This window comes from Leptodactylus fuscus, chromosome 5 (genome assembly GCF_031893055.1).
Source record: "Leptodactylus fuscus isolate aLepFus1 chromosome 5, aLepFus1.hap2, whole genome shotgun sequence".
Classification (NCBI taxonomy): Eukaryota; Metazoa; Chordata; class Amphibia; order Anura; family Leptodactylidae; genus Leptodactylus; species Leptodactylus fuscus.
The window spans coordinates 10,962,003-10,987,514 of record NC_134269.1 but is presented as its reverse complement, the minus strand read 5'-3'; the positions used below and the strand labels follow the sequence as shown (position 1 = coordinate 10,987,514).

Here is a 25,512-nt window from a genome sequence, read left to right as displayed (position 1 = left end):
TAGATTTGTGCAGAAAATTATATAGAATTGAATATATGCAGAGTAATTGAATTAATTATTTTTTAAATAAAATGTCATTTATATCACTAGAAGGGGTGAAAGAGACATAAACCATGATACTCTACAGCTAAATGGAAATATTACTGATCAAATCCACCAAGAAGGTGAAGGTTGTAAGAACTCTGCAATAAACAAAACCCAGCAATTTCCATGGCACCCGGGTGGAGACCACATCATGGCAGCTCCCATTGCTGTATTCTGTACATTGTTCTCATTGGTCTGTAGAGGGCCTGGTATTCCATTCTGAGGCCTAGGGTTGGCCTATTCCTTGAACCAAGTGTTCTTTACCCAGAATCAGTGGCTACATCTTGGTTTCTGTTCCTCTCCGCACTACCTGTCTTGGATTTTTCTGTAAGATCAGGTGTTTGCGATCTGTATGTCTTAACCTTTTCCTAAATCAATATTTTAGTACTACTTCCAGTCTTGAACACCTTTTATTTGTAATCTCTACACCTGTAGTCCTGATTTTAGTCTTTATTCATGATGGGTTTCTTTGATTTTTTTTGGTACTTGGTCCATCACCTGTCACCAACACCCGGACCACTTGGAGAGGTAGTGACATGGTGGTTCCCTTTTAACAAAGACAATGCTCTTAAAGAGGACCTTTCATCAGATCGGGCACAAGCAGTTCTATATACTGCTGGAAAGCCGACAGTGCGCTGAATTCAGTAAAGCGCTACAGTACTGTGCCCTGGGTAAAGTGCTATGGGTCCCAGTACTGTAGCGCTTTACAGTCAGAAGGGCGTTTCTGACAGTCAGTAAGAAACGTCCTTCTCCACAGCAGCCCCTATAATGCTTTACAGTGTGAGAGGGGAGAAACGCCCCCCTCCCCTCCTGATAATACTCGTCTATGGATGAGCACTGTGAGCAGAGGGAGGGGGCGTTCCTCCCCGCTCACACTGTACAGCGATATAGGTGCTGCTGTGGAGAAGGACGTTCCTGACTGACTGTCAGAAATGCCCTTGTGACTGTAAAGCACTATGGTGGATTGAGACTCTAACCAGCAGAGTTGGGGGGAATCAGGGTGGATTGAGACTCTAACCAGCAGAGTTCAACAGGAAGCTAGGAAGATCTATGGCAGCAATAAAAGCTACCCGGGTAATATGATCCCTGATAACCAGTCAAAGGAGTTGTCCATGTTACAACTCCAAAAGGTGAGCAGAATTGTGTAATTCCCCCCTATGATGCTTCAAATGTCTGATATGTACCCTGTCTTCAGTTATCTTCCATCTGAAATAAGTTGACCATCTGCAATTGTTGACCTATCACTATAGTTCTTGTATATATTCTATTACATTTTTGCATTGACGTTTTCGTACAAAAATATGTTTTCAATGCTGCATTCTTGTTGACTCCTAAGCCAATATATTAAACTATAAAAAAATAAAATTATATTTTAGAACTGCTTCAGATGTCCATGAGACCAATGGCCAAATCATGAAAAATTGAGATGTCTTTTAAAAGCCATTGACTTCCTGTCTTATGAGGATATAGTAGGATCTTCTTTAGCAGCAACCAGCCTGATGTCCTCAATTGTCCCAACACTTATTTGGGTTTTATTCTTCCACCATAACAATACACCACTTGTGAAAGCCAGCAATTACTCCCTTAGTTGTCTTCTACTGATGTCCCTCAGTCTTTGCTTCTTCAGCTCTTTGGGACTTATTGGTTACCCTGATCAAGGTAAATGTCTCCTACGTCAGGCGTCTTTCGGTCTGGCCTTCACTCTCTGCGTTGCATGTATTTTGGCCAAAACCATCATGGTGGTTTTTGCTTTCATGGCCACTCAACCAGGAAGCAGCCTGAGAAAATGGACAACCCTAAGAGTCTCCTACTCCATTATTTGTATCTGTCTCCTTCTACAATTACTATTGTGTATCACTTGGATGTCACTGGCTCCTCCATCACCACAATACAACACAGAAGATAAACCAGATCTCATCATTGTGGACTGTAATGACAGGTCACACATGGCCTTCTGGGTCATGCTTGGTTATCTCTTTCTTCTGGCCACCATTAGTTTCATAGTGGCCTTCTTGGCCAGAAAACTTCCAGACAGTTTTAATGAAACCCAGTTTATCACATTTAGTATGTTGGCCTATCTCTGATGTAGCAGTGCTGGTCGTGCGCTGAGCTTGACTGCATCTTTGGAGTAAACGGGCTGAGTGCACGGCCAGCTCTGCTACATCTCGGCATAGGAATGCATTAACCAGCATTGATTGGCCAAATGCCATACAGAGTACAGCATTCGGCCAATCAACGCTGGTTCTGCCGGTGGAGGTGGAGTCTAAGATCGGTCCACAGCAGTCTCCATTCTGGTCCGATATTAGATTCCGCCTACACACAGACGAGCCTCCGGCAGAACCAGCGTTGATTGGCCGAATGCTGTACTCTGTATGGCATTCGGCCAATCAACGCTGGTCAATGCATTCCTATGGGAAAAAGTCAGTTCCCGCATATCGCAAGCTGACAGGGATCCCGACATAATAAAGTGACTTGGCCTTGTTAGATGCCCCCAGACATGCTTCCGCTGCTGTCCCAGTTGCATTCCAGAGGTGTTGGCATCATTTCCTGGGGTGTGATAGTGGACTTGGTGACTCTCCTGAGTCGTATGGTGGGATCCCCTGAAACTAAGCATTTTTCCCCATAGACCATAATGGGGTTCGATATTCGTTTGAATAGTCGAATATTGAGCGGCTATTCAAAAAGAATATCAAATATCGAATATTTTACTGTTCGCTCATCTCTACTAATGACCTATCCATAGGACAAGTTTGGGGTCTGGCTTTTACACCTCCAATGATTGGATAATAAGGAACAAGGTCACTAATATAAAATAGAATGTTTGGGGCCAGAAAAACTCCTTAAGGCCGGGTTCACACAGAGTATTTTGGACAGGAATTTGCCGCACTGCGATCCGAATTAAGCCCAAATGAATGGGCCTAGTCGGGAGTGTCTTCAGTGGGATTCATGAGGCGCAATCCGCCTGAAGAATGAGCATGTCCATTCTTTTTTCCGGGAGCCAGAACAAACGGCTCCTGGAAAAAAGAAGTCGGCCTCAAAATCCTGACCAAAAAACTCCATGTGAACTCAGCCTAAGAGGATGTAGTGTATGGCACTATTATTTTCATGGATCAGTGTGTTTGGCACTATTATTGGCACTGTGTGGGACAATATTATATATACAGTACAGGGAACAGTACGAGACATCAATATTTTAAGATGCACAGTATAGGGCAGTATAAGCTTTAGGAGGCACGGTGCTGTCAATGGAGGTATACAGTCCTATGAAAAAGTTTGGGCACCCCTATTAATCTTAATCATTTTTAGTTCTAAATATTTTGGTATTTGCAACAGCCATTTCAGTTTGATATATCTAATAACTGATGGACACAGTAATATTTCAGGATTGAAATGAGGTTTATTGTACTAACAGAAAATGTGCAATATGCATTAAACCAAAATTTGACCGGTGCAAAAGTATGGGCACCTCAACAGAAAAGTGACATTAATATTTAGTAGATCCTCCTTTTGCAAAGATAACAGCCTCTAGTCGCTTCCTGTAGCTTTTAATCAGTTCCTGGATCCTGGATAAAGGTATTTTGGACAAACAATTCAAGTTCAGTTAAGTTAGATGGTCGCCGAGCATGGACAGCCCGCTTCAAATCATCCCACAGATGTTCAATGATATTCAGGTCTAGGGACTGGGATGGCCATTCCAGAACATTGTAATTGTTCCTCTGCATGAATGCCTGAGGATTTGGAGCGGTGTTTTGGATCATTGTCTTGCTGAAATATCCATCCCCGGCGTAACTTCAACTTCGTCACTGATTCTTGAACATTATTCTCAAGAATCTGCTGATACTGAGTGGAATCCATGCGACTCTCAACTTTAACAAGATTCCCGATGCCGGCATTGGCCACACAGCCCCAAAGCATGATGGAACCTCCACCAAATTTTACAGTGGGTAGCATGTGTTTTTCTTGGAATGCTGTTTCTTTTTGGACGCCATGCATAACGCCTTTTTTTATAACCAAACAACTCAATTTTTGTTTCCAAAATGAAGCTGCCTTGTCCAAATGTGCTTTTGCATACCTCAGGCAACTCTATTTGTGGCGTACGTGCAGAAACGGCTTCTTTCTCATCACTCTCCCATACAGCTTCTATTTGTGCAAAGTGCGCTGTATAGTTGACCGATGCACAGTGACACCATCTGCAGCAAGATGATGCTGCAGCTCTTTGGAGGTGGTCTGTGGATTGTCCTTGACTGTTCTCACCATTCTTCTTCTCTGCCTTTCTGATATTTTTCTTGGCCTGCCACTTCTGGGCTTAACAAGAACTGTCCCTGTGGTCTTCCATTTCCTTACTATGTTCCTCACAGTGGAAACTGACAGGTTAAATCTCTGAGACAACGTTTTGTATCCTTCCCCTGAACAACTATGTTGAACAATCTTTGTTTTCAGATCATTTGAGAGCGGGCTGTCCATGTTCGGCGACCATCAAACTTAACTGAACTTGAATTGTTTTGTAGAAAGAAATGGTCCAAAATCCCTTCATCCAGGATCCAGGAACTGATTAAAAGCTACAGGAAGCGACTAGAGGCTGTTATCTTTGCAAAAGGAGGATGTACTAAATATTAATGTCACTTTTCTGTTGAGGTGCCCATATTTTTGCACCGGTCAAATTTTGGTTTAATGCATATTGCGCATTTTCTGTTAGTACAATAAACCTTATTTCAATCCTGAAATATTACTGTGTCCATCAGTTATTAGATATATCAAACTGAAATGGCTGTTGCAAACACCAAAATATTTAGAACTAAAAATGATTAAGATTAATAGGGGTGCCCAAACTTTTTCATGGGACTGTATATGTATAAAATTGTTTTCATAGTCTAGTTGTTCCAAATAATTCTAAACTGGGGTGAATATCAAAGTATATTATTGAAATTTACTTAAATTTTTTTGTGTTTTTAAAAATTATACATTTGATTAATACAGAATTTTTTTAAAAATTTTTTTATATTATTTTATGAATTTTAGTTTGTAAAGTACGCAAGGACTAGAGAGGAGAAGTAACATCTGCTCTTGTGTCACCTAATTGTCACCCAGGGAAATGTCTACAATTCCATTGCCATAATTATCAGCGTAAGAAATTATTCACACTGTGCCCTTATGGGGCTACAGATATGAGTGTTCTCCAGTATATAAGACACTTCAGACTATTACACATTGGATAAACCGATACTGGTGAAGTCTGAAGTACCCGGGGAATTGTAAGTAGAAGATATACAATATATTCTTAGGAAGTCCATGATACAAATACTTACATACACAGACTGTATTAGTGAGATCATAAATGTATTTCTATTATTACAAGTCACCTATGGAACATTCTAGTCCATAAATAGAAAAATATTCAACTTATTTGCAAATTAGAGTAAATCAAAATGTCAGGAGGAACGTATGAAGCCTTTAATTTCAACTATAACATCTTCAAAAATTTACAAATTTTTGTGCAAAAATGGGTGACTACTCTCTTCCTCTATATCAGGTCATAGCTGGTGTAGATGTAATTCTCTGACACAGATGTGGATCGTAATAAATTGTTAACATCTTAATCCAATTACTGATCAATACATAAAACCGAATGATTTTATTTCTGAAATTTTAGTTCTGATTTTTTAATAAATGTAATATTTTTAATATTTTTTAATATTTTTGAAATAATTCAGATGCTAATTTCTTTATTATAGTGATAAAGTTAAAATTAATATACTAGAAATTTTTCCTGATAAATTCTACATCTTTCAACTTAAAATCTGATTTTATAAACATTCGAAAACATGAGAAAGGGGTGAGACTAAATAAGACTAACATTTGTAATAAATCTAAAAATTAAAAGCAAAATCATAGTACAGAAATAAGTTTTATGGCGCCGTTTTGATGTCCTTTTAACACATACAAATTTCCTGTTCTATTTTTTATCATTTTAACTACACTGTAAGTCCACAAAAAATTCCAAAATTAAGAGGCAACATGGTGGCTCCGTGGTGAGTCCTGGATTCAAATCCCACCAGGAACAACATCTGCAAGGAGTTTGTATGGTCTCCCCGTCCTTGCGTGGATTTCCTCCCATACTCCAAAGACATACTGATAGGGGAAAAAAATACATTGTGTTATGGTCAGCAGGGTTTATTAAAAAAAAACTAAACAAGTGAAAACCCTGCGGAGCCCTCTGGGCTTCTGAACTGCCAACACCTAGTGTGAACACCGTCTGATAGTTGGTGTCACTGCCAGCTAAATTAAACTACCAGGTTTGCTCTGTTACCAATCACAGAGTCCTGTGCAGTCAGAGCAGCCACCCAAATAAACTAACTGGCTAGCCAGAACTCCTGGACTAGCCAGAAACCAACTAAACCCTGTGTGTTGCTGTTCCACCCAACCACCAAGGCAACTACTGCCAAGCCCACTCCCAGTGACCCCAGACTGAGAAGAGATGCTAGCTAAAGCCACTGAGTACTATCACACAACATTGTAAGTTTACATTAGATCAAAAAATTACAAATCACTTACATAGTTTCCACTTAAGTTTTACTTTTGGTAAAATTTTGTACTACAGTATTGACTTTTTTAACGCACAATTATATAAATTAAAAATGAAATTGAATATATTTTCTGTAACTAAATTTTGATTTTGGCTATTAAAACTTCTTCAAATATAACACCCAATGTTAGTTGTTTATTGTTGTATTTTTAGTTCTTATTTTTTTAGAAATATAATTTTCATATTCCAATTTATTATAGTGATAAAGATAACATTTCTACAAATTTTTTACAATACATTTTCTACTTACAGCTAAACCAATTGATGACGACTATAACATGGTTCGTACGTATATGGAATTTATCGAGATCCTTCTCTTACACCCAATGATAGTTTTTCACTCCATGGCTCAGATGTGTAAATTGCCACCTACGTCCGACCTGGAAGGGATAAGACAATCTGGAGATATTATGATTGGAGGTTTATTACCTGTCAATACTGACAAGATCTACCAAAAACTTACCTTCAACATCCGACCTCCCAAGACCAACTGCACATTGTAAGTCCGTCTTAGATTGTTGTTGATACGCTGTGCACATATTGTAGAGGAAAATCATTCCCGTTGCTTTCCATGTACATAGAAATATTATAAAAAAAGCTGAAAATTGTTTCTAATTTCTTGGAGTACCGAGGCCTGGGATCAAGCTACCTACTGGTTCATGAGTCAGTTCTTATGTTATTAAAATTATGAGAAACATTTTGCAGTTATATCACTAAAATGTAATAAAACGTAGTTGAGCTTTTATCTATAGCCATATCTTTGGCTGGATTTAACCCTTTGCCCACATATTGTTGAATGGAGCTAATTTACACTCATTCACCGGTGGGGTCATAGTGGTCACAGCCACATCGGGAGGCCCCACAGGTCGCCTTCAATGTACTAGGCCTGATTAAGCTTCTTTGATCTCGTTTCTGATTTCCTTGGATGGTTGGAAGTCTGTGCATTGTAAATTTATGACCCCTGTCCTTTATTTATACCAATTTGGGAAATTTATATTGCTTTGTTTGCTTTTTAGCTTTAAATAGGGGGTAGACCCCACCTCCGCAACTCTAATTCTGACTCCACAGCCCTGATACAGGGTATCAACATATGGCTGGTCTTCATTAGGGATTAGGTTCATTTTGGGTTACACCCGATCCTGTTGGCTAATGTTACATGCCCCGGGGTGACTGCTAAGGTCCTATCATGTGGGGCATGTCTATGTCATGACATGGGTGAAAGGGAGACTGGAGACCCAAACTTACCAAAGGGAAAATCTTGCAAATATTTATCAAAACAAATCTTGTGAGTTTCGCCCATCTCTAGTCCTGATATAGAGGATAAGTTATTGCTTCAAGATTAGAGATGAGCGAACACTAAAATGTTCGAGGTTCGAAATTCGATTCGAACAGCCGCTCACTGTTCGAGTGTTCGAATGGGTTTCGAACCCCATTATAGTCTATGGGGAACATAAACTCGTTAAGGGGGAAACCCAAATTCGTGTCTGGAGGGTCACCAAGTCCACTATGACACCCCAGGAAATGATACCAACACCCTGGAATGACACTGGGACAGCAGGGGAAGCATGTCTGGGGGCATAAAAGTCACTTTATTTCATGGAAATCCCTGTCAGTTTGCGATTTTCGCAAGCTAACTTTTCCCCATAGAAATGCATTGGCCAGTGCTGATTGGCCAGAGTACGGAACTCGACCAATCAGCGCTGGCTCTGCTGGAGGAGGCGGAGTCTAAGATCGCTCCACACCAGTCTCCATTCAGGTCCGACCTTAGACTCCGCCTCCTCCGGCAGAGCCAGCGCTGATTGGCCGAAGGCTGGCCAATGCATTCCTATGCGAATGCAGAGACTTAGCAGTGCTGAGTCAGTTTTGCTCAACTACACATCTGATGCACACTCGGCACTGCTACATCAGATGTAGCAATCTGATGTAGCAGAGCCTAGGGTGCACTAGAACCCCTGTGCAAACTCAGTTCACGCTAATAGAATGCATTGGCCAGCGCTGATTGGCCAATGCATTCTATTAGCCCGATGAAGTAGAGCTGAATGTGTGTGCTAAGCACACACATTCAGCACTGCTTCATCACGACAATACAATGCATTAGCCAGTGCTGATTGGCCAGAGTACGGAATTCGGCCAATCAGCGCTGGCTCTGCTGGAGGAGGCGGAGTCTAAGGTCGGACCTGAATGGAGACTGGTGTGGAGCGATCTTAGACTCCGCCTCCTCCAGCAGAGCCAGCGCTGATTGGTCGAGTTCCGTACTCTGGCCAATCAGCGCTGGCTAATGCATTCTATTAGCCCGATGAAGTAGAGCTGAATGTGTGTGCTTAGCACACACATTCAGCTCTACTTCATCGGGCTAATAGAATGCATTGGCCAATCAGCGCTGGCCAATGCATTCTATTAGCTTGATGAAGCAGAGTGTGCACAAGGGTTCAAGCGCACCCTCGGCTCTGATGTAGCAGAGCCGAGGGTGCGCTTGAACCCTTGTGCAGCCTCGGCTCTGCTACATCAGAGCCGAGGGTGCGCTTGAACCCTTGTGCACACTCTGCTTCATCAAGCTAATAGAATGCATTGGCCAGCGCTGATTGGCCAATGCATTCTATTAGCCCGATGAAGTAGAGCTGAATGTGTGTGCTAAGCACACACATTCAGCACTGCTTCATCACGACAATACAATGCATTAGCCAGTGCTGATTGGCCAGAGTACGGAATTCGGCCAATCAGCGCTGGCTCTGCTGGAGGAGGCGGAGTCTAAGATCGCTCCACACCAGTCTCCATTCAGGTCCGACCTTAGACTCCGCCTCCTCCAGCAGAGCCAGCGCTGATTGGCCGAATTCCGTACTCTGGCCAATCAGCACTGGCTAATGCATTGTATTGTCGTGATGAAGCAGTGCTGAATGTGTGTGCTTAGCACACACATTCAGCTCTACTTCATCGGGCTAATAGAATGCATTGGCCAATCAGCGCTGGCCAATGCATTCTATTAGCGTGAACTGAGTTTGCACAGGGGTTCTAGTGCACCCTCGGCTCTGCTACATCAGATTGCTACATCTGATGTAGCAGTGCCGAGTGTGCATCAGATGTGTAGTTGAGCAAAACTGACTCAGCACTGCTAAGTCTCTGCATTCGTATAGGAATGCATTGGCCAGCCTTCGGCCAATCAGCGCTGGCTCTGCTGGAGGAGGCGGAGTCTAAGGTCGGACCTGAATGGAGACTGGTGTGGAGCGATCTTAGACTCCGCCTCCTCCAGCAGAGCCAGCGCTGATTGGTCGAGTTCCGTACTCTGGCCAATCAGCGCTGGCCAATGCATTCTATTAGCCCGATGAAGTAGAGCTGAATGTGTGTGCTTAGCACACACATTCAGCTCTACTTCATCGGGCTAATAGAATGCATTGGCCAATCAGCGCTGGCCAATGCATTCTATTAGCTTGATGAAGCAGAGTGTGCACAAGGGTTCAAGCGCACCCTCGGCTCTGATGTAGCAGAGCCGAGGCTGCACAAGGGTTCAAGCGCACCCTCGGCTCTGCTACATCAGAGCCGAGGGTGCGCTTGAACCCTTGTGCACACTCTGCTTCATCAAGCTAATAGAATGCATTGGCCAGCGCTGATTGGCCAATGCATTCTATTAGCCCGATGAAGTAGAGCTGAATGTGTGTGCTAAGCACACACATTCAGCACTGCTTCATCACGCCAATACAATGCATTAGCCAGTGCTGATTGGCCAGAGTACGGAATTCGGCCAATCAGCGCTGGCTCTGATGGAGGAGGCGGAGTCTAAGGTCGGACCTGAATGGAGACTGGTGTGGAGCGCTCTTAGACTCCGCCTCCTCCAGCAGAGCCAGCGCTGATTGGTCGAGTTCCGTACTCTGGCCAATCAGCGCTGGCCAATGCATCCCTATGGGAAAAAGTTTATCTCACAAAAATCACAATTACACACACGATAGAGCCCCAAAAAGTTATTTTTAATAACATTCCCCCCTAAATAAAGGTTATCCCTAGCTATCCCTGCCTGTACAGCTATCCCTGTCTCATAGTCACAAAGTTCACATTCTCATATGACCCGGATTTGAAATCCACTATTCGTCTAAAATGGAGGTCACCTGATTTCGGCAGCCAATGACTTTTTCCAATTTTTTTCAATGCCCCCGGTGTCGTAGTTCCTGTCCCACCTCCCCTGCGCTGTTATTGGTGCAAAAAAGGCGCCAGGGAAGGTGGGAGGGGAATCGAATTTTGGCGCACTTTACCACGCGGTGTTCGATTCGATTCGAACATGGCGAACACCCTGATATCCGATCGAACATGTGTTCGATAGAACACTGTTCGCTCATCTCTATTCAAGATCATAACAATGGAGGATGGGCATGACAAGGTTTACTAAGAGTAACACAATGGAGGCTGGGGTCGTAATTTTTCTTCTTCAATGACTATAAACTGAAATTCTACTAAGTTGTGAAAAAATCAATAACAAGAAATAGTCATATAAAAGAATTCAAACTAAATGTTGAATATTTTTCTTCCACTTTTTGGGTTTTGAAGGTTCAGCCTGGAATATTACCACCGGATCCAGTCTTTCCTGTTTTCAATTGAGGAAATCAACCAAGATCCCAATATTCTACCGAACATGACTTTAGGATTCCAGATGTATGACCCGTGTAATATACCTCACTATGATTTACAAGGGGCTTTACAGTTCCTGACTGACTCTAGGAAAGAAATCACCGACAAACAGTGTAGTTCTAGACCTCTCTTCACTGTTACTTTTGGGGCCACAATTTCACCCAATTCAATCATCTTGGCTCATGTTTTGGGGACCATCAAATATCCACAGGTAAGAAGCTTTAGAGAACAGGACATCATGACATAGTCAATAACATTAGGACCCCTTTCAATTAGTAAAATTAAGGATGATGGAAGCCAGTGCCCTGTATATTACCCCAAACTCTCTGAATTTTTTCCAGTCCAGTAACCCATCTCATCAGAGTTGTAGGGCTCTGCATCACCTAGGTACTTCTGATCATAATTCAAAAGATATGTGGAGTACGCAGAGACCTAGCTGCCTGTTTATGGGTATATCAATATATGGAGGACTATGTGGTCCACAATGACAACAGATGAGTTCCAACCCTGTTACATCAGCAACTTATTCCCTAACCAAAGGAGAGAAAATAAGTTGGATCCAACTGATGGGACCTTCCCTGATCACAAGAATGGGGTTGTTTTGCTCACCATTCTAAATGGAACAGTCGTGGGAAAGGGGAGCCCCAACAATTCATTTGAATGGAACCATTGGAGATAGCCCAAGTACCGCACTCTTATATTTTCGGCAGTTCTATTAAAATGAATGGAGCAGAGTCATGACCACGTTTGAAACTCCTGATGCTGTCAATGCAGGACTATGTTATCTGTGTGATTATTCTGACCCTCAACTCGCCTTACAAACAGTCCCATCGGAAGTTATGGTCTGCTTGGTGTTGCGCCCCCCCCCCCCCCGATTTTTTGACAGTCCCTCAAAAATACAGACATGTGAATAGACCTATTGAATAGTGATGAACGACACAAAAACAGCCGTCACACCACCGTTTCTCACCTTTAATACAGCCTAAATCTACCCAAAATTTGTATTCATTTCTATATCACCATATTACATATGCATTTCATTTCTTTTATATTTTAAGGTCAGTTCATCTTCCGGTATTTCCCTCTTAAGCAACAAGAAAATGTTTCCATCCTTCTTCAGGACTATCCCGAGCGACGTGGTCCAGTCTAAAGCACTGGCTCAGCTTATTCTCAGCTTTGGTTGGACCTGGATTGGTCTTGTGGCTCTTGACAATGATTACGGCCTTCAGGGAATTCAGCCAATAAAGGAAGAAATAGTCAAGGCCGGAGCTTGTGTGGCCTTCATGGAATATATTATCCTTGGCCAACCAGATCGCAATGCCCCACGTATAGTACAGGCCATAAAAGAGTCCACAGCTACAGTTATAGTTGTTTTTTCTATTGAAGCTGACTTAGTTCCTATTTTGAATGAGCTGGTGAAGCAGAATATCACCGGGAAGATCTTTATTGCCAATGCCGGTTGGTCCAGATCAGCGTTATTGTCCATTACAAATTATCTTCTAGTTTTATCGGGTAGTCTTGGATTATTTGTTGAAGATTATGTTGTCCCAGGATTAAGTCAGTTCCTTGCCAAGATCCATCCATCTACGTCTAGAACTGCAAGGTGGACCAGGATGTATTGGGAGAAAGTGTTCGCCTGCCAATTTCTTTCTCAGAACCAAACGGCTTCTTTGGAGAATCCAGTGAAGATATGCACGGGATCAGAACGTATAGAAGATGTCAGGAACAATTCCAACTATATCTCCAGCCTGAAGACGACTTATGCTATTTATTCTGCAGTCCATCTTGTATCCAAAGCTTTAGAAGATATGAAGAGCTGCAAAGTAGGAGAGGGGCCATTCACTAATGGGACCTGTGTGGATATTGGGAACTTCAAACCATGGCAGGTAATAATAATATATTATACTGCATTTGCGGTGCCTAGGCCTGGCCTGGGATATGTAAGAAAAGAAAATGTTAAAACCAATTAAAATGTGTACATATGGAGTTAACCACACGATGGAGTAGTCGTGAAGAACAGACTTTAACAAAAAACTTGGTCAAGTTCCAATTTTATACTGAATTTAGATTAGTAGTAGTATATTGATTATATTTCTTGGCATCAATAAAAATGTCAGGTATTGCCACAAAAAAATAAGCCCCTACACAATCTTGTTGACAAAAAATTATTTATGGTTCTTGGAAAGTGGTGAAACTTATTTTATTTTTACTTATTTTCTGTAGCCCCCACCGTTCCTGAGTAAAAAGCTCAGTTAGTTTTGGTGCCTGATGTGCTATTTAAGCTTGGTAATGTCAGACATCATAGTGCCAGTGCCTCCTCAACAAAGTATAATGTCCCATAGTGGTCCCTCTGCACAGTATAATGTCCCATAGTGGCCCCTCCACAGAGCATAATGTCCCATAGTGGCCCCTCTGCACAGTATAATGTCCCATAGTGGCCCCCGCACACAGTATTATGTCCCATAGTGGCCCCTCCACAGAGCATAATGTCCCATAGTGGCCCCTTCTGCACAGTATAATGTCCCATAGTGGCCCCTCCACAGAGCATAATGTCCCATAGTGGCCCCTCTGCACAGTATAATGTCCCATAGTGGTCCCTCTGCACAGTATAATGTCCCATGGTGGCCCCTCCACAGAGCATAATGTCCCATAGTGGCCCCTCTGCACAGTATAATGTCCCATAGTGGCCCCCGCACACAGTATTATGTCCCATAGTGGCCCCTCCACAGAGCATAATGTCCTATAGTGGTCCCTCTGCACAGTATAATGTCCCATAGTGGTCCCTCCGCACAATATAATGTCCAATAGTGACTCCTCCAAAAACTATAATGTCCTATAGTAGCCCATTTGGATTTCTTTAAAAATTATCAAAAAATATTGGGTTATGGAAGAACCCCAAATGTTTGTGACTCAACAACTGCAAACCATTATAATCTACAGTAAATTGATGGTAGCATAACTCAGATGACATTACGATAGAGTCACATTCTGCCAAGACGTCAACATGACCGCTGAGGCACAATTACATTCATGACGTCTCTACAGCCAAGCAGAGAATACTGCTTTAATATCTACAACAGAATCAGGATATTTCTTTGTTAACCTTATTGATATTTTTCCACTAAATCTTCTTTCCCGCTTTAGCTCACTTACTATATTCAGAGGGCTCGGCCTAAGATTAAAGTGGACAATGCACCTTATTTTAACGAGAATGGAGATGCTCCCGGAGTCTACAACATCATCAATTGGCAGATGAAGCCCGACAGAGCCTTGGCACATGTCAAGATAGGCCTCTACAATAACACAGCTCCTCCTCATCAGACTCTGACCATGAACACAAGTCAGATCATGTGGAACCTGGGGAGTAAACAGGTGGGAAGAAATAGAAATATTATTGATAATAATTCAAAAATTTGGCTGTGGATACTTTTGGTAGTTGGAATTGGAACATGTTTAGCAATGGCCACCCTTATGGGCAAAGGAAAATGATGACCTTCCTAGCTTGCTTTACTCTTCTGCTGCACTGCTTCCAGGCCTACCATGAGGAGCAGAGGCCTTTGTTATAACACAAAGTTTTTCATATTTCCAGGTCCCATCCTCACGCTGTAGTAATACTTGTACCCTGGGATTCAGGAAGGCCGTTCTGAAGGGAAAACCACCATGTTGCTATGACTGTCTCCCGTGTCTACAAGGAGAGATCTCAAATCAAACAGGTGATATTCAGCTATTCCTAAAAAAGAGAATGTGTCCCTGAGGCCAAATTCCCTTAACACCTTCACGCCCTATAATAGTAGGTCACCTCATGTATATAGCTTACACTCAGCTCAGTACTATTATGGTGCTGTAATGACCTGCTTCATTACATACTGCTCTCAGCTGTATTACACAACCCAGGGCTGGGACCACCCACTGGAGTCAGAAGATACTCCGACTCTGACGGATTAACCCCCTGGATGCTGTGATCAATAGCGATTACAGCATCCAGGGGATCTGGAGGCAAGATTCACCCCTGCCACTCTCCGGACCACCCACGATGAGATTGTGGATTCCGAGTGGATGCCATGGCAGCCAGGAGGTCGGGCCATGGCCTCCTGACTGCCTATGCATAGTTCCCATAGGAACTACTTTGCGATGTTCTGCAGTACAGGGAATTTGAAATGCCAGTTTCAAATCTCCTTGTGGAACATATAAAAAGTGGGGAAAAAACCCCCCACAGAAACACATTGTAAAATGACACAAAAATAAATAAAAAGTAAAAAAAAAAAAACACTTTTATGTACAAAAAATATATAAGGCAAACAAAAATAAATAAGCAGACATGTTAGGTATCCCCATGTGTGTATAAGCCCGCAATACCCCAAAATAATGCTATTTATCCCGTACGGGGAACGCCGTAAAAAAATATATAGAGAGCAATATGCAAATTAATGTATTTTGGTCACTTTGTTTTCCCCAAAAAATCTCCAAAAGGACAGTCTATGCACTTCTATCTACTTCTGACTAGCTTCTTGTGTTATTGTTGATGGGATGCTAGTTGTAGAGAGTGTGTTACTTTCCTTAATGTGCTCAGATTTCTCTGTTTGTAAGGTTTTTAGCAGTATCATAATCTGGTTTCGCAGTCCATTGTCCTTGGATCTCCTGTATTATGGTCAATTGGGCTTTACTTAATTATTTGGTATTTTACAGTTACTCCTGGCAGAATTACGTGTAAACAAACCAATCGTAGTTGTAATGGATAGTGGAGAGCTACTAGAAGCAGAAAACTGATATGTATGAAGCTTAGGCTTCGTTCACATTTGCGTCAGAGTCCATAAGAGACCCCGTCATAGATTCTGCCGAAAATCAGTGGGTAGAAAAGCCATGCACAGACTGTTTTATAGTCTACGAGGTCTGCAGGTAACTACCATTTTAGTGGGCGGGCTCTCTGTTGTTCGGGTCTCATGGTAGATATAAACGATAGAGAGCATGGCTCAAGAGTGAACCAGCCTTATAAAGCCGAAGAGGAGACTGCCCAGGAAGACCCTGCACATATTTCACCTTTTGATGAAAACTTGGGTAATTTTTACATATTTGCATTGACTTTTTTGGCTCCTTTTTATTCTCTGATAATTCAAACATGTTGAATTATCAAAATCTAGTTATATGGAGGTTAAATGAGCCCAACCTAAAAGCAGCTGAACGTTACAGTGATACATCCTACATGTCTGAGGCCATACACAGTAACCAGTCGGGTTTTCCCTCACCATTGTCCTTTGTTGCTTTATCTAACATCCCAAAATCAGCCATGATGAAATATATTTAAAGCAGTATAAAAATAACAGAAACGTTTTTTGTTTTTTTTTTGTCTATAGATTCCTTGAACTGCTTCAGATGTCCATGGGACCAATGGCCAAATCCAGAAAAATCGATGTGTCTCCCAAAACCCATTGAGTTCCTATCTTATGAAGATATATTAGGAGTCTCCTTAGCTGCAACCAGCGTGATATCCTCAATAGTGCCAGCTCTTCTCTGGGCATTTTTCCTCCACCATAAATATACTCCACTTGTGAAAGCCAGCAATTACTCCCTTAGTTGTCTTCTACTGATGTCCCTCAGTCTTTGCTTCTTCAGCTCTTTGGGATTTATTGGTTACCCTGATCATGGTAAATGTCTCCTACGTCAGGTGTCTTTCGGTCTGATCTTCACTCTCTGCGTTGCATGTATACTGGCCAAGACCATCATGGTGGTTTTTGCTTTCATGGCCACTCGTCCAGGAAGCAGTCTGAGAAAATGGACAACCCTAAGAGTCTCCTACTCCATTATTTGTATCTGTCTCCTTCTACAATTACTATTGTGTATCACTTGGACGTCACTGGCTCCTCCATCACCACAATACAACACAGAAGATAAACCAGATCTCATCATTGTGGACTGTAATGACAGGTCACACATGGCCTTCTGGGTCATGCTTGGTTATCTCTTTCTTCTGGCCACCATTAGTTTCATAGTGGCCTTCTTGGCCAGAAAACTTCCAGACAGTTTTAATGAAGCCCAGTTTATCACATTTAGTATGTTGGCCTTTCTTAGTGTTTGGATATCTTTCATCCCATCCTCTCTTAGTGCCCGGGGCAAATATACAGTCGCCATGGAGGTATTTGCCATCCTGGGGTCTAGTTGGGCGTTACTGATCTGTATGTTTTTTCCAAAATGTTTCATTTTACTCTTCAGACCAGAGATGAATTCTAAGGAATATCTTATGATCAGAACTATAAGTAGATAATAGACAGAATAAATCTTCACAATTCTAGTATATTGTTGTAGAAAATACGTTCTGATGTTCTAAAATTCAGATTTTATCTGAAATATCTCAATGTCTATTTTGACTTTTGTAAGATAAATTCTGAATTTTAGAACATCAAATATCATATATATGTTACTTTGTTTCTCACTGTCCTTAGAGTACACAAAAAAATAGAGCCAAGGCTAAAAAATAAAAATAAAATAAAATAAATAAATGCAAAAAATTACAGTATAAATCCAGGTAAAATTCAGGTATATCATGGACAATTAGTAATATATAGATTGTATAGAACCTAAGAAGACATGTCAGGGGTGACCCCACTGGGGAAGAGCAAATCTATTCATCTCGAAAGAAAATTTGGTCTACAATTCAAGCAAATCCAAAAACTTTGGATGAATATCTCACATCTTGGTTGCCAGAACAATATAGTGGAGGATCAGATGACCTTGGGTTGTATTTATGTGCCTGTCTGTCTCTAGGTGATATGTAACAAGACTATCTTACTCTAGGTGGTGGCACCATGTTGTTAACAATTGTAATCGTAATAAAGCATATGCCGTTATTGCTTCCAAAAATTGATTTTTTTTTCTGCCACAAGCTAGTAGTTTTGGAGGATTTTTAGGACTCTATACATATATATGTTCCCATGTATACATGATCCTAAAAATCCAAAAATCCACCAGTTCTTAACCTGAGCCTAATATTTTTGTGCCTAGTGTATCAATATATCTATATACTAATAAAATATGAAATTTGTTACAGGAATTGTCCCGACCTTGATATTCATGACCTGTCCTTTGGGTCCAGCACCTGGTATCCCCACTGATTAGCTGATTGAAGCAACTGCAGTGTTGGATAGGTACTGCAGCCTATTCCAACCACAGCGCTGTACATGGTATAGTGGTTGTGAATGGTATTGCAGCTGATCCCTCTTTTAATTACTACAATTAAACTACAGCCATACCATGGGCCCAATGGATGTGACATAACTGGTCTGAGAAGAGGAAGTAGAGCTCACCCAAGTGCCACAAGTTCTCCAAACAGTAGATTGGTGGCAGTCTGGGGTGTTAGACTATACTGGTAAAATTTTGGCTGGGGGTCCATGCTGACTCAGGGGAAAATTCACCCAGTGTGTGTGTGTGTGGGGGGGGGGATTAGTCTTTTTTCTCACATTGCACAAGTACACTGTGGTCGAATGGAAACCTCTAAATAAATGGAAATGGTGGCTGGGAATGACATCCAGTGTATGGTATGCTGCTAAGAGGTAGAGGCCAAATCTGTATGAGTAGATGTCCAATCCTGTGGACATTTTGAAAGCTACCATCTTGGAACCAAGTAGATTTTTTTTTCAAATGGAAAGGGGTGCATGTGACATATCCATCTGATAGAGAATTTGACGAGGAACCCAAATGTGATGTAAATTTCTTACTGTTATTTGAAGTTTTGTATTTGTTACTGGCATATATTTGCCTGTGAGATTAATATGTGTGGAAAGGACTGAGATTGTGTTGAGTACAGTACCCAAGTACAGATTTCAATTCTCAGCACCCTAACAGGTCACCCTCCTACCATGGCACAGTTGACAAATTGCTTGCCAAATTTCGTTAGGTTCTGTGCTGGACCTGCCAAGAAGTGGACATAACATGGATGAAGCAACAACAATGGTCATCTTGGTGCCCTTTCAGAAAGAAGTCATTTTCATGAAGCTCCTTAGATGTATGACCATGTCCTTCACATGTGGGAAGAAAGGTCACAGTTTTTGAAACATCTTTTGGCTGTCTGTAGAGTAGCTGCCACCATGAGGGAGACTGATAGAGGAACCACTTAATACAAAGGCTGAATTAGTTGCTTTAGAGAAATGAGTAGCCTGTTGTGGCTTCCCATTACTGCACGTGATTTTCGATAATTTTCCAGCCGATCCTGATCGTGAAATTTGCTCGATCGTCGATCGGGATCCGATCTTTTCGGATTCTGATTGCTCAACCCTATATATGAGTTCTTTGTGAAGGATGTAATGAAAGGAACAGAATTATGGTCTTATGGAGGTAGCCATAGTCCAGGGAGTTATATTGTGGCAACTGTATAGGGTAGTTAGTGGTAGATAGGGTTAGAAGGCAGTGCCTTGTCATTGGGCCCCATAATCACAGAATCTGTTGTTAACATCTAAACATGGAGACTTAACCATGGCCAAAATGTACCCTGCATTTCACCAAGAGGGGTTGAAAACTAGGCGTTGGTGGAAAGGATGAACAGCAATAACCACCAATGATGTAAGTGAATTGTGCGTCCATGTTGTTGAATGATTATTACAAAATAAACTGATCCTTGAGTTTCTGTTTTAACCACCAAACATCAAGGGCACCCAAACACCTCAGTGTGTCCACCTCATCACTTTGCCAAAAGCCACTGTGAACAGCAAGGCCACCATCACGGGCCTTCTCATAACTGCACCATCTCCACCCTATGGCGCGATGAACGATGTTCCTTCACATTGTACAGTAAATAGAGGGTGGTACCTACTAAATTTTGAGGATGACGATTCCCAATGTTGTTGCTGCAGTGACTGTGTATTATCAGTCATTCTGTGACCTTTTTAGATATAGGAGGTCACTAGGGTTCAGCCTATCTTGAGATTTCAGGATCCGATTTCCAATCATTTTCTATCCGAACCCGATCCCAATTCCAACCCTAATGCAAGTCAATGGGATTTTTTTAATAATCGAAAATCAGATTTTAAAAATGATCCTATTCACTACACAGTGTGGAGTCCAAAAATTGAAGGCTTCAATTTTTGGGCTCCATGTTGTGCAGTGATTAAAAAAGCATCAGTAACACTAGCCTAGGAAGGTGGGGCATGTATGGCGCTTTGCCAGTGTCTGAATGAGAAAGGAGAGGACAGAGAACAACGGCCCGGAGTTCTGGGATGCGGCAGTGGTTCTGTACAGGTAACTAGGGTTGAGCGATCGGGATCGGAATTCCGTTCCCGATCTTTTTTAGGCGGGTTTGGAACCTGATCGTGAAATTTACTTGATTGCCGATCGGGATCCAATCTTTTCCAATCCCGATCACTCAACCCTAGAGGTCACATCTGCATCACATAATTATCATCCTGAGCATCTTGTGAAAGTATCCAAGGTCTCAGCGACTATTACAATGATATTCTAATCACAATAATGTACTCCTGCAATGCCCTGGGGTTAGCCTGACATGAGGTTCTTGGGTATATAAAATAGGAAGATGGTTACTTAGAGGAAGGGGAAGACAGGAAGATTGTGGGAATCGTAAGCACAAGACTAATACTCTTTGTAAGTCGATCACTCAGCTATGTAAATAATGGACTGTAGGAATATAATTTTATACAAGGTGCTGCTGTCACTACTCACCCGTTCTATACGTCCATACCTATCAGAAATGAGCAGACTTTTTTTTATGTAGATTGTGAGCCCCACATAGAGCTCACAATGTACATTTTTCTCCCCTATCAGTATGTCTTTTTTGGGAATATGGGATGTAAATCCATGCAAACATGGGGAGAACATACAAACTCCTTGCAGATGGTTTTTTGCCCTTGGTGGGATTTGAACACCAGGACCCAGCGCTGCGAGGCTGCATTGCTAACCACTGAGCCACACGGTGGTTCAGTGGTCAGCACTGCAGCCTCACAGCACTGGAGTCCTGGTCTTCAAATCCTGCCAAGGGCATACAGTAAAACCATCTGCAAGGAGTTTGTATGTTCTCCCTGTGTTTGCATAGATTTCCATCCCATGTTCCAAAAAGACATACTGATAGGGAAAAATGTACATTGTGGGACTCACAATCTGCATTTAAAAAAAAAAAAAATAGCTAAAAAAAACCTTAGGTGCCCAACACATGACCAAGCTCACCCGCCAATCTACAATGAAATCGCTGAAAATCCAGATCTCAACCCAATTGAAATGTTGAGCTGTGCAGAAACAAATGCCCACAAATGTCAATGACCTCGAGCAATGTTGTAGAGTGGCCAAAATTCCCCCAGATCGCGCAGCTGGATTTGAATTTTTGGGCATGCCCAGTTCTGCTCCATTCAGAGTGGTACTGTGTATGTTAGAGCGCCATTTTGGTGTGGGGGCTGCTCAGAGGTCCTAGGGAATGGCCAGGGTGCTCGGGGAGCTCATTTACATAAAGTAGTTAACCAGGATTACAACAGAACGGTGTGGAGAATAGAAAAAAAGAAGGTAGTAGTAGGCTAGCCAGGAATGTCTACATCAAAACCACTGACACCAATGATAGACTCCCTTTAAATCTGTTATACTCACTGCAGAAAACCTATATGGTCACAGTAGTTTGACCTCCAGCGCAGGAAGAAGATGCGTGAAGAGGCCGTTCCTGAAGAAGATGGAGGCAGCGTTGGAGAGTTCTTTCACAGCATTCGGGACACCCCCAGTGCTGCGAGAGAACTCATTTGCATACCGACTAAAACCGGGATTTATTCAGAACGGCGGCGCAGAGAAGACATCTAAAGGTAGGAGAAGAATAGCCTTTCCTAAGGCTATTCCTACGTGTCAACAAGAAAAATTGTGTTTTAATGATAGAATCCCTTTAACAATACAGTATGTTTTTTGGTTGAACAAGTCACCCTTTGAATGTAAATTACATTTCTTTCAGCATTTTTTCTGCTATAGAATCTTTTGAAAAAAAAAAAAAAAAGAAAATTATACAGTGTCAGAACTGCCGTCACTTAAAATGATGTAGTCTGTGCAGTAAAATTACTGGAAAAAGACAGGGAAGGGATAAAAAAAAAAAAGAGAGGAGAAACACTTGTTCTACTGTCATGTCATTCACCACTGCAAGTACTAACAATAAGTATGTGGTAGTGTTAGGATTGTGCAGTAACTGCGGCCATGATATGGGCGTCGCTCTTTGATCTCATTCAAAACCTGAATTGATGTGTGTTGTGTGTGCTTGGGTTCCTGCCTGAAATATTCTTAGAATTGCCCTAGTTAGCAAAAGACCCCTGAGCTAGCAATGCCACTGGTAGTCAGGCAGCATGCTGCCTTGTATGTGTGGTACAACTCTGTAGGGGCAGCTAGCAATACTTCCCAGACAGGGTGACTGGGAGTGGGCTTGGCAGTAGTTGCCTGGGGGGTTGGGTGGAACTGCACACAGGGTTTACTTGGTCTCTGGCTAGTCCTGGAGTTCAGGCTAGCCAGTTTGTTTATTTGTGCGGCTGCTCTGACTGCACAGGGCTCTGTGAATTGCAACAGAGCGCACATGGTCATTTAATTTAGCTGCAGTGACAGGAACTGTTAGTCTGTATTCACACCAGGTTGGTTAGTAGTCAGTGGCCCAGAGGGCTCCGTGGGGTTTTCATTTAAGTTTTTTTTAATAAACCCTGCTGACCATAACAGGTAGCAACAGCAACACAGGTCATCTATTTTATAGAAAAGAAAAGGGCAGCGATTGGCTGCTTGATGTAGGTAGAAGGGGGTTGAGACTCATTATAAGGGTGTGAAGCGGCAGGGCAACTCGCCACTGATTATCAGAGCCGACCTGCCACCGGTCAGTTCATATCAATGTTCAACCACCTTGTCTGGAATAGCAGTCTTCACAGCTCATTCAGCCCCTGATGACTCTATATAATAGATGAAACGGATTGAACGGATGAACACTTAGTGGGTGTTGGATGGCGCTTACATTTTGGATGGTTTTTAGTATACATTTGGTGTGGTGATCACTTCCCTCTACCCCTGTTGGCGTGGCACTAAACCAGTAGCCTCAGGGGAGGGGGAGTTTGTCTCACACACACAGCATTGTCTGATTGGATCCTTTAGGGTTTTACGTGCCCAGCCTGCAAGCACATATCCTCACCTTGCTATTCTGATTGAGGGAATGGGGTTTTACACCTGTTAAGAGAAAGTTTAATACAGGCAGTTTTCTACCATTCCCACTATTACATTTTTGGAGTTGCTATTCTAGGTGCAGTTTTGATGGCCACGGTGATTGTATTTTTTAGCATTCACAGTTTCAGTATTTGAATTTTAATATATCACAAGTTTTATAAGAAGTGACATCAGTGGTTCCCAAGTGGGTTTCTTTCTCTCTCTGTGTATAAACATATAGTGACCCAGTGGCAGAGTATGAAGGTTGCAGCAGCGTGAGGAGGCCATACAGTCACCCAGTGGCAGAGTGGGGAGGCATAAGTAGCATGAGGAGGCCATACAGGGACCCAGTGACAGAGTGTGGTGAGGCAGCATGGATCATTTAATCTGCTTCATCAGGCATTGGTAGGTGAAAATCCTGGCTGATCCATGCCTGATTCATTTTCACAAAGATGAGTCTCTACAAATTTTGGGTGGACAGGCCAGTTCTACTTGGTGTAACTATGGCTCCTGCCGCACTAAACACCTGCTCTGATGCCACACTACTGGCCAAGCAGGACAGCTTTTCCAGGTCAAACTCAGCCAGTTGCAGCCACAAATCCAGTTTGGCTGATCAGAAGTGCAGTGGATTTTCCATGACAGGTGGCAGGGTACAATCTAAGTATGCCACCACTTGCTGGTGGTTCAAGTTCTGCTCTGTGTCTAGCTGCTGATGAGAATCTTCTTCACTATTCAGGTTAAGAAAACTGCTCATCAACAACTCTAGGCTCAGGCTGCTGTTGATGGAGCCCATACTGCTCCTGCCACCCCAACTCCCTCCCACAGCTACCATGCAGTGCAAGTTGAGCACTCAGGGCTGCCCTGGACAGACATGCGAGAGGATGGATGATGGTGCAGATAGGCAGTGGCCAACTTGCTACATAGCATGTCTCTTTTGTCCTCCCTCTCAAGGGGTGTAAAAAAGGCCCCCATTTTCCCCCGGTAGTGAAGGTCTAACATGTGGAGAGCCAGTAGTCATTCCAATTGCGATTGGCTACATCATCAATCAATAATGTCTGCAGGTCACTGATGTCCTCCTCAATGGTCTCTAAGCCAGGAGCCTGACTGCTCGCAACACCAGCTGCCACGTCACTCTCCTCATCAGTACTACCAGAGGAAGCTGCAGAAGTCTCCTCTAGATCTTGGGTGGACACTAGCTGCTGACTGTCCAGTAGTATCTCATCCTCACAATATAGTGGATCTGAGTCCACAACATAGAGTAACTCTCTAGCTGAGGGAACAGAAAAGAACAGAGGCAGGTTCAGGACACCTGGCGGCACATGGCCTGCTCCCAGGCTATGCCACCTAAGGGTTGTGTCTGACGAACCCACCAGCTCTTGGCTTGGGGTGTCTGATGTGACTTAGGATGAATTGGATGACTGAGTCAACCAATCTACAACCATTGAGTCACTGGTCAAAACACGACCGCGACTTGACACTGGGAGTTCAGGCCTCAGTAAGTGACCATGCTGCCACACCCCCTTACTCTGCTTCGAGGTATGAGTAATGAGCAGCAGTATAGCGGCAGTGAGCACTGCAATGTGTATTAAGTTTCTCTCTGTCAATGAGGCTGCAACCTCCCCAAATTCTTCTTTCATTTCCTCCCTATAATTCCTCTTTACTAGCAATCCTTTTTCCCTGAACTTCTATCCGTTTTCTATCACTGTCCCGAGCTCCTGATGATGTCTGTCCCTGCAGTAAGAGCGATGTGAAATGACTGTACCTAAAATGGCCGCTGCTTTTTATAGGGCTGTGACATCACCGGGGCGGCTGGCTGCTGATTAGCTGCACGCTTGACTTTGTGGGTGATCCCGTGTTCTCAGCGTTCCCTGCTCCTTGTACTAACATGTGCAGCAGCCATTTTGATAAAAAAAATGTGATTTGATACATCGAAGAATGAATAAATCCGGATTCTTGGTGAATCAAAGATTTCCTGAAATTTAGATCAAACTTCCACTTCTGTAGAACCAATTCTACCCTCTTGTACCTTGTGCACATTTTGGTTAGAGAACTTGGATGAAGCGAGAGATTTTTTTTTTTACTTTTTATATTAT

At 42.5% G+C, this 25,512-nt stretch overlaps 1 protein-coding gene across 1 annotated transcript; it reads left to right on the top strand.

Moving 5' to 3' along the window:
• Positions 1-1,946: 1,946 nt before the first annotated feature.
• On the top strand, positions 1,947-17,540 carry LOC142204409 (extracellular calcium-sensing receptor-like). Its single transcript, XM_075275721.1, has 7 exons — positions 1,947-2,148; positions 6,920-7,166; positions 11,201-11,492; positions 12,340-13,167; positions 14,426-14,653; positions 14,871-14,994; positions 16,633-17,540. The coding sequence occupies exons 1-7, from the start codon at positions 1,947-1,949 to the stop codon at positions 17,538-17,540; spliced, it is 2,829 nt and encodes a 942-aa protein (XP_075131822.1).
• The last annotated feature ends 7,972 nt before the right edge of the window (positions 17,541-25,512 follow it).

Excerpts from the sequence above, each read along its gene's own strand:
- LOC142204409 (XM_075275721.1), top strand. The coding sequence starts at position 1,947 with ATGTCACTGGCTCCTCCATCACCACAATACAACACAGAAGATAAACCA. Across the intron at positions 7,167-11,200 it reads CCCAAGACCAACTGCACATT|GTTCAGCCTGGAATATTACC; the intron begins GTAAGTCCGTCT and ends TGGGTTTTGAAG. Across the intron at positions 14,995-16,632 it reads AGAGATCTCAAATCAAACAG|ATTCCTTGAACTGCTTCAGA; the intron begins GTGATATTCAGC and ends TTTTGTCTATAG.